Source organism: Apodemus sylvaticus, chromosome 10, assembly GCF_947179515.1.
Source record: "Apodemus sylvaticus chromosome 10, mApoSyl1.1, whole genome shotgun sequence".
Lineage (NCBI taxonomy): Eukaryota > Metazoa > Chordata > Mammalia > Rodentia > Muridae > Apodemus > Apodemus sylvaticus.
In genome coordinates, this window is record NC_067481.1 from 24,481,255 (window position 1) to 24,490,703 (window position 9,449).

General features: G+C 53.7%; 1 protein-coding gene across 4 annotated transcripts; it reads left to right on the forward strand.

The window, feature by feature from the left end:
• The first annotated feature begins 2,862 nt into the window (after positions 1 to 2,862).
• On the forward strand, positions 2,863 to 8,703 carry Ormdl3 (ORMDL sphingolipid biosynthesis regulator 3). 4 transcript variants are annotated; one of them, XM_052196171.1, is made up of 4 exons: positions 2,863 to 2,981; positions 5,920 to 6,113; positions 6,717 to 6,868; positions 7,162 to 8,703. In XM_052196171.1, exons 2-4 carry the CDS (start codon positions 5,940 to 5,942, stop codon positions 7,295 to 7,297), a joined length of 462 nt encoding a protein of 153 aa, XP_052052131.1. In that variant the 5' UTR covers positions 2,863 to 2,981; positions 5,920 to 5,939; the 3' UTR covers positions 7,298 to 8,703. The 4 variants fall into 4 exon arrangements, with proteins under 4 accessions (XP_052052131.1, XP_052052129.1, XP_052052130.1 ...); XM_052196169.1 differs by having other exon boundaries at positions 2,914 to 2,981; positions 5,915 to 6,113; XM_052196170.1 differs by lacking the exon at positions 2,863 to 2,981 and adding an exon at positions 3,069 to 3,166 and having other exon boundaries at positions 5,915 to 6,113.
• Positions 8,704 to 9,449: the final 746 nt, after the last annotated feature.

Below are 9,449 nucleotides of genomic sequence, written 5' to 3' on the forward strand. Positions count from 1 at the left end.
TTACTGGGAAGCTGCACTTGGACAGGGACCCAGGCCTGGGAAGTCACCTGGGGTGAGGATGGGGAGAGAAAAGCAAAGGGTGAACTCCTGCAGAGAGAGAAGGGAAGAGGAAAAGAGAGGAGAGGAGAGAGGGAGGGACTGGAGAGGGGGAGGGGGAAGGGGAGAGAGAGAGTGAGCCAAAAGTCTGGATTATATAGGGAGGAGCCTCTGGGGGAAGGGCAGCCCAGCCCCCTGGGCTGGAAAGTTCAAGTTGGGCTTGGGTATGCCAGGTAGGGACTGAGGGATGCTGGGAGAACCTGGAGGCCAGGTCTGCTTTGATATGTAAAATATGCACTCCAGTCCCTTTCCCAGGGTCCAAAACCAAAACGTGAGTGCTGGGACCACAGGACAGGCCCCTACACCTGGCTCTTGAGTTTCAAATAGTCTTGCTATGCAGCCCAGGCTGTCCTAGAACTCATTGTGCTGCCCAGGTTGACTTCCAACTTGTGAGCTTCCTCTCTCCGTTTCCTAGAACTCACCTGTGTCCCTTGATCTAGGTTTTGCTGACGACATCCCTGAGAAATGCTCAGTCTCTCCTTATCTTTTCATAGAACCCGGCAGCTGTTTTCCCATGATGCCACAGTTTCGACAGCCATAAATGGTTTTGTGCTTTTCTGTCCGGTGTGGACAAAGCATTCCCTTGTTTCTAGGGCACTTACACGGCTCTCAGGAGATCACCGCTATAGACATGGCTGAGCTCCCCCTCACACACGGAGCCTTGTGCCGTAAATGGCTTTGCTTTCTCAGATGTGGAGACAATCACACCTTCAGGGCATAGACAATTTATTTCCTTGGTACATGGTGCCAACCGTTTGTCCCAGGGGTTGCATGTTCCTGGTCCCAAGTGCTCTCACTCTTCCTGAGCAGAGTTCAGGCCGCCACTGCTGGAACATGATTTGGTTGTTTATGAAGCAATGAATTAGAGGAGGTGACAAAAGGGACTCCAGCTAACTCGAGTGGAATGTGATCTATAACTTACCACGAGGCAGAAAGAGCCAGAACTTTGTTCATTCCCATTGTAGGGGAAAAAAAAAAACCCCAACAAAACCAACAGCTTGATAACAGGAGCTATTAATAGGCCATGACATAGCCCTGACCTCGCCAATGGAGTCCGCGTTAGTCAGAGCGCCTTGATAGGTAGACCCTGTCTGGTACTGAACTTCACAGAGATGGGAGAAAACTGGCAAAGATCCAGAGCTCAACCAACTTGATGAACAATGAAGAATTAAAAAAAAACATATATATATATACACATACATATATATATATATACACATACATATATATATATAATCAATATATAATCAAAGGAATCGGGCAAGTTCACTTTGGAAAGAAAAACAAACAAACAAACAAAAGACAAACAAAAATCCCAGAACCCTTGTTTTGGCTCCAAGGCTGAGCTGGAGTAGTGGGTGGAGGTGGAGTGTAGGGGTATGGAGGTGTGGGGGCGTCGCGGTGAAGCTTCTTCAGTCTCACAGAGGCTGAGGGATGGTTATTTAGATGTTCGGATCTAAAGGGCCCCTGGCTCTAGAATACTTGAGAAGCTGCCCGTTTCTACTTCTCTGGGTAGGTCAGAGTTACACTCTTGCCTTCCAGTGCTCCGCCTCCAACTTGAGACAGCTATTCCTCCCCGCCCCCACCCCCTCCGGCAGCTCCCTGATGATGGGCGGGTCTAAGGAAAAACGCTCCCCAGGTTGTCTGGGCAGGCCTTCTCCTTCCTGTCCTCTCATATTCAGTCCATCGCGCATTTACAGCCAGCCAGGTTGGCATCTGTTACGTCATCTATTCCTGTCATTCCAGCCTTGCCAGGATTATGGGCACGAGACTGAGGCGGGCGGGGGGGGGGGCGGAGGGAGTAGAAACAACAGAAAGGAGGCCCTCTCATTTTGATGTGGAAAGTGGGAGTGGCCTAGGAGAGCTAAAGAGCAATCTAGGTGCGTTCCTAGGAGATAATAGGTGCTTTGTATCACTTCTTTTGAAATATCAAAAACAACCTTGGAAGTAAGTTTTCACAGCTGTAAAACTGAGATTGACAAGGTATTTGTCCAGGTTTACTCTGCCAATAAAGATCTATATGCACTATACGTTCCTAACAGTAAAGTCTGTGCCCTTCTTTACAGAGCTTCCAGACATGAAAATTGCATCTACCTAAAGCTACACCTCAGACAGAAGCTTAAAGCGCCTTACGTTCGTAAGGTCTCTTCCTATGACATCAATCCTATCTTATACCTGATGAGGGAGATCCAGGAATGGCCAGACCCACACCAGCAAGGATTAAGCATAAAGACGAGGTGGACCAAAGATGCCCACAGGCTCCCGTCTCTACACTAAACACATGTACCCAACCAAAGTTCTGAAAATGTGATCCTGGGGATGGTCAGGGCAAAGGATAGTGTTTCTCGGATTCCGGAGACAATCTGGGGCCCAGGCAGCGACGGTTAGGAGAACAAAACAAAACAAAACTCTGCACTTAGGTCAGACTATTTTAGCAGAGCCTTACTGCAAGTTACTTAAAACTCTAAGTCTTCGTCTACAAGACCGGACATGGACAACCCCTTGTGCAACACTTGAAGGGCGCAGATGCAAAAGCTGGAATTGTTACCGCACCGAAGAGACAGCATCTGATCCCACTATTGCGTCAGGGTGGGACGTTCTGCGCGGTGCCTAAGCTGGCTGTGGGATGGAATAGACCAGGGAAAAGCCTACAACTCCCAGGGGCCGCCGGGAGGGTGGTGAAGAGGCAGCGTAGAAACTACACTTCCCAAGAAGCACAACGTGATAGGCGCGTGGCAGTGACGTCACGGCTCCGGCTCTAGGAGCTGATTCGGCCAGAGCTGCCAGCGGGGTGGCCACCACCGCTGGTTTGTTACAGCTGCTGGAGCGGCCGCGGGCCGGGTTCTCGGGCTCTCTCCCGGGCCCTCGACCTCCAGCCCCGCGCGGTGAGTCCATACGGGTGGCCTCGGAGTGGTGAAGCCCGAAGGCTCCACGGCCTGGAGAGTCGAGAAAGAAGGTTGCTGCCGAGGAGGCGTCCGCGCAGGAGGAGACCTGAGCTGGGGGGTGGAGAGTGCGTGCATCAGGCAAAGGAGTGCTGAAAGAGGAAAGTGGGAGCAGAAGGCCTGGGGTGGTACGTCTAGGAGGAGCGCTTCAGCTAGGGGTGGGAGGCGGGGAACGGCTGGACTTAAGGGATAAAGGTTTGGCTGCCTCCAGGGCTGAGTGAATGCGTGGAGATGGGGGTTGGGCCCCGAACCCGGCCAGACTGCTAGTGCGAGGTACCAGGCTGCAGAGCAGAGTGGGAGGCCCTATGGAAGGAGTTCTCATACACGTGATCCCAAGATATCGAGGATACCGTTTCCTCGCTCCTGATTAGTGGGAGTTCGCCTTCTTTCCATTCCCACTTTCCTGAGTCCAGGCGAGGACCACCGTGGTTCTGCAGATTGAGGGTGGAAGAGACATTGTGTGTTGTATGAACTCCCTATTGGGATCCCTCGGGAACAGGTTTGCTGTATAAAGGCCAGTCTTAAGCTGGAGAAGGAATTGGGAAATGCTTGCTGGATGGTTACACCGGGGGATGAGGGTGGTAATCTGGTCTTGGCATGCGTGTCTGACAGACTGGCTTGGGCCTGCATGGAAAGGAGGCAAGAGCTATAGCCAAAAAAAAAAAAAAAAAAAAAAAAAACCAAAAAAGAGTGGTTAACAGAACAGAGTTGCTTCGGGCTCTGATTTGAGTCAGGTTATGAAATCACACCAGCTACCTGCCAGCTGTGGTGGCAGTTTTTCAGTCTGGCCACTCCAGACCTTTTTGCCTCTGCCAGTCTCCTATTTCTTCACTTCTGGGAGAAAGGTCAGTTGTGTACTAATGGAAATACACAAAGCCACAGGAAAGTCTCAGAAGTACTTTTGGGGGGATGGTGAAAGAGGGTGCAGGGATCTCCTAAAGTTATTAACTTGCTTTAAAAGAGAGCTCGCACCCAGGCTTGCTTTAGGAAGGTAGTTCCTGTGGGGTCACCTAGGTTCTCTTAGAAGCCCTGTTAGAGCCAGAAAGGAGTGGAGTGTCTTGTCATCCTGGGATCCAGCCGGACTTGGCACTACTGAACGCAGTGTGAGGGAGTTCTGTCTGTAACTGTGTCACCGTAGGGCTGCGCTGTGGGGAGGGACAGTAGTTGCTGTTAAGACTTGGGAAACTTTTCCTCTCATCCTCTGAGAGAGACGTTCCCTCTCAGTCCCTGTCCCTCACATGGAGGCTGTTACATAGTAGCTGTCCCAGGGGTGGGCTCTGTAAGGTAACTGAAGCCCCAAGGTCTAAGGAAGGTAAACAACTGGTTTTCTAGTCCCTTGGGTTTCTGTTGGGACCAGTTATCTGTCTTAATGAGCCAGGAGTTTGGTCCCGGGAGTATGTCCACCTGGATGCACCCTATACCAACTCATGGGTATGTTTGTTGGGAAACTGTTATGGGTCCTACCTATCTCCCGAGGTGTTTGAGAAGAGGAAACCTGCTTCCATTATACCTAAGTAGTGAACTTATCTGAGTGAATGCTGGCTCCCGTGGAGGAGGCTTGGCCGGAATCCTAGCTGGTGTGAGAGATAGCATTGAGTCTGGGGGTGAGGTGACTGTAGCAGGGTGAGGGGGCTGGGCAGGCACTTCCAGACTGTCTCCATCTGCTCCTTCTTTCTGTACACTTTGTTGTTAGCCACAGTAATGGGACTTTACTAGGCAGGACGCTAAGGTGGGGAGGTGATCCGGTACACGGATGCCTCCCATTTCCATGTTCTGGTCAGTCAGTGGGCCCTCAGGAATCTGGGCACAGCCATGCTCCCCTCTGGCCACTGTGGGCAGTACTGTTGTTTTCTGGACATGGAGGGCAGCTTTTTCAGTTCCTTCAGCTTCTACCACTGGAGCTGGGCAAGAAAGGGGTGTTGTTACTTCACACCCACAGACAGATGCTGTGAAGGAAGGTCAGGTGAGGCCGAGAAGAGAGGCGGTAGGAGGGAGGCCACAGGTAGTGTTGTGTCCTTGGGAGGGGAAGGCTAATATAGGTACCACATCCTATCTGTGGTAATATCGGCTGTGTGCTCTTTCTTGTCCTCCTGTCTCTCTGGTGGGGTAAAGGGCTCCAGTGGTTTGGCATCTAATTGTAGCACCCCAAGAGAGTCAGCTTCTGCAGATGCCAAGTGAATGAAATGTCCTTGTGGATGGGTCATTTTGTGTGGAAATGTTTGTAGGTCTGAGTGAAGGCTGTCCCTGGCCTGCTGTCGCCTCTTCCCTCTTCTCCCTTCCTTGTCAGTCATCCTGGGCCTGAGCTTGAGGAAATCCAAGATTGGAGAAATAGGGGTGGTGGGAACAATAGCCCCAAAGTTCTTCATCCATTGTTGCTGTGCCCACAGATCTTCCCTGCTTCTTGCTCTTTTGGAGAACAGCTTAGGGTGGTGGACTTCTTCTGTTAGGTCGCTGTGAGAGATCCAGCAGAGGTTATTTTTGAGTGAGTTCCAGCACAGGCTTTTATCCCTACTCCAGGAGGAAGAAGCCCTCAGGGGAACTGTAGGGGACATGGTTGGGGAATGGGCATTGATTGCTATAGCCTGGGCTATTGATCGCTAGTCACCAATCACCTCTTGGTGACTTGTCCTCCTAGGCTCTGTCAGCAGGGAGTCCCAGTGGATATGTGTGACAGCCTGGTGTTAATCCAGCTCAGTGACAGGAGATGACTAGCATTACATTCATGTGGACTTTCTCCAGCTTCTGGGCTTGAGGATCAAAAGAGTGGACAGTGCTGTGGAGTTGTCAGGAGATGATAAGCCTGCCTCTCTGGGGCTCGGGTGTGAGGGGGCAGGGAAAGTGGCATGACCTGTCTCACCTGTGTTGCTCGTTTGCAGAGCAGCAGTCAAGAGGGGTGGCAGGATGAATGTGGGCACAGCGCACAGTGAGGTGAACCCCAACACGCGGGTGATGAACAGCCGTGGCATCTGGCTCTCCTACGTGCTGGCCATTGGACTCCTGCATGTCGTTCTGCTGAGCATCCCCTTTGTGAGCGTCCCTGTCGTCTGGACCCTCACCAACCTTATCCACAACCTGGTGAGATCCTGCTTCCCACCTGCCTCCCTCCCACCATACGGGCTGTTCTGGGCCAGAGCTGAGAGATGGGGGAGCCTGTCCTGGGACAGCCAGCAGGTCCCGACAACATGTGTCACGAGAGCCTAGACCCAGCTCTTCTCTCTGCCTGGCTCCCCCTGTGGGCTGTAGAATCAAATCTGCACATTGCCCTGTCTCTGGAGTGGGGTGGCTGGTGCACTTGAGAGCTGAGTCCTTGCTCTTTGCCCCCACGTCCCAGGAATCTGGTGCAGAAACATTCTTTTCCCAAGTTAGGGTCTCAGGATCCTCTGTGTTCCCTAAAACCCGCTGCCTTGCGCCCCACTTTTGAGCAGGTTGGGGTCTAGTCCTTCCTCCTTGGTTTGCTTGTTTTGGCTAGCACATAGAGACCCTGGTCGGGCTGGAAAGGCTGCCTGACTGATTTGCCCCTTGCTCTCCCTCCAAACTCGGGTGCTCTTTCCTATGCTAAGGCCGCCTCCCTGAGTTACTGCAGCAGAGTAGGTGGCGGTCCGCCCAGAGCTGCTGCTGCCTGGTGGGTGGGGGAGCCAGGTGGGAGTCGTCTGTTCTGAGGAAGGCCCCTCTTTTCAGGGCATGTACATCTTTCTGCACACCGTGAAAGGGACACCCTTCGAGACGCCAGACCAGGGCAAAGCACGGTTGCTGACTCATTGGGAGCAGATGGACTATGGGGTTCAGTTCACAGCCTCTCGGAAGTTCCTGACCATCACACCTATCGTGCTGTGAGTACTTTGGCTATGGAGAAGATACAGAGGTGAACTGGTGGGCTCGGCTGGCCTTGAACCCTCCCAGCTCTGGCCCTTGGCGTATGGATGAGCAGAGGGAATAGACACATCCTTCAGTCTCACGTGGGGCCTTGGGCCTCCCTGGCCCTGTCTCTCCTCACTGTGTGTGTGAGAGACAGGCCTGTGGGCCTGGGATAAGCTGGGGTAGGTCAGGAGGCCCTTGCTAGCTAGAAGCTTGTCACTCCACTTATCTGGGAACCCATATTTCCTGTCTCCCTCCCTCCCCCCAGGTACTTCCTCACCAGCTTCTACACCAAGTACGACCAGGTCCACTTCGTCCTCAACACCGTGTCCTTGATGAGTGTGCTCATTCCCAAGCTGCCCCAGCTCCATGGAGTCCGCATCTTTGGAATCAATAAGTACTGAGATTGTAGCCCCTTCCCCAGCCAGGGTGGCAGGGGAAGGGTGGAAGGCCTTTGCTATAATGCTGAAGACAGGAGCCTCTGGACACTGCCAGAGCTGGGGGTGTGCCCTGGGCCTGGCTTCCCCCTTGCTTCCCCAGTAGCTGACTTGGAGTAGCTTGTAGTGGGGTTAGGGTGGGGCCCTTGGGCTCTAACCCGTTCTGAAGTTTTTGATCTTTTCCTTTTGCCTTTTGAATAGAAATGCCATGGGGGTGGTCAGGAAAGGGGCTGGGCTCTCTGGCTGACTGTGGGCCTGAGCAATTGGGACAGGAAGCCAGGCGAACCCCTGTTGGCTTGTTTACCCTCAGGCAGCCATAGCACTTTAGCCCCCGGAAAGGGGGCAGAGGGACGGTACAGCTTCTGCATTGATTGCCCTCAGTCCTTCAGTGCGTGAAGCGAGACTCTTCTGTATTAGAACCCCCTGCGCCTTGCTGCCTCTGCCTGCAGTTGGGCTTTGTGGACTTCCTTGTAACCCACCGTGGGTAGGCCATGGGCAGGGGAGATTAGGAAAGGAAGATGGGTTGGTGGGACACCTAGAGGTGGGGACAGGATGCTGCCACCCTGGTCCTGGGGAGAGGGGTGTTCTGAGCAGGGGTCGGGAGGGGATAGTAAGTTGGGTCTTAGAATGGACAAGATAGCAACAGCCGATTTGGATCAGTGTAAAGAGGTCTGGGACGGAGAAGCCAGCCTTGGCCTCCTCTGGGACATGGACTAGGAGGAGGTCTGGCGTGGAGGGTCAGTTTACCCACAGAATGATGCTGATAGGAGGGAGGCCTCTGTGGCTTTGAAACTCCTGGGTTGGCATGAGGGTACGCACAGGCTGGAAGGGACCTGTGAGTCCTCAGAAGCTGGTCTGCTCTGACACTTTCTTAGCAGTGGTATGAGGAAGCTCTCAGAGACGCTCTTCCTTAGCCGTTCAGTTTGTGTTCCTGTGTAGATTGTGCTGGGGCGGGGCCTCTTGCGTGGCTTGCTTGTGAGTGGTCAGGAGGCCACCTCCACATGCGGCCAGTGGTCTCCACAGTGCCATGGGACCCTGCCCAAACAAGGCAGTAGCAGGGACCGCTGTAGGCACTGTCTCCTCAGCCCAGAGAGAGGCAGGTCAGAGCCCGAGGCTAGGCTGGAGAGGAGCTGTCTCTCCCCTCGCTGGTTCGACTGGGGTATGTTCCTTTGGAAATGTGTGGCCGCCCCAGCCTCCTCTCAGGGGCCAGAGGAGGCTACTCATCTGTGTCTCCCCCTGACTCTCCTTCTGAACCCCATGTATCACAGGGAACTTTCACCTTCCGGTCTTTCTACGCAAAGTGTGAATAGGATTTTTACTCCCTTTGTACAGTGTTCTGAAAAACGCAAATAAAGAGCAACACGTTCTGTTCACCGTGTCTGGCCTCTGCTTCCCGGTGGGCTCTGGAGGGAAGCTGGCAGCTTCTGCCTAGGCAGTGGTGGGGACCCTGGGGTGGCCGGGCTTCTTCCAGAGCCAAAGGGGGCGTGAGGAAGATGGGGAAGACCCTGGTAAGTCAGAGCAGAGTCCTGCTGTCTGTGCCCTGTGCTGCTGTCCTCAGTTGGCTCTGAGCTTCCGGCTTTATAGGTCTGGCTGGGGGAATCGGGAGTGGGGCTTGGTGGCCGGGAAGGTCAGTCCAGTTGTGGCTGTACAAGTGGAGTGGGGTGGGAGTGGCCTCTGGTTTCCTTCTGTCACTGTGGGTCTGTCCTCACTTCTCACCTTGGTCATGTTGGTCATTTCCAGCCAGTTCTTGTTTTGGAGAGGGCTGGCCTTTGTGCCTCCTCCTGCTTTGAGGATTAGGAGGGGAGGAGGGCTCACCACAGCTTTTGCTAGCACAGCTAGGAGAGGGAGGACTCTTTATCTCCCGAGGACACTGGCCTCTCAGGCTGTTCTGTGTGCTATCTGCTGCTCCGTGGCCAGTACAAAGTTCCAGTCAAGCGGAGGAGTTCCCTTCCCAGCAGCCTGGCTCCGTCCGTGGCCCCAGGCCCATTGTCACGGTGTTCTTGGAGTGGGAGCGAAGGGAAGTGAGATCTTCAGTCTAGTCGCAAGCACCGCCCCTCCTCCAGTAGGGACTGGGTGCTGTTGGGAGAAGGGCTGCTGGCCGCTGGGTTCAGTCTTGGGT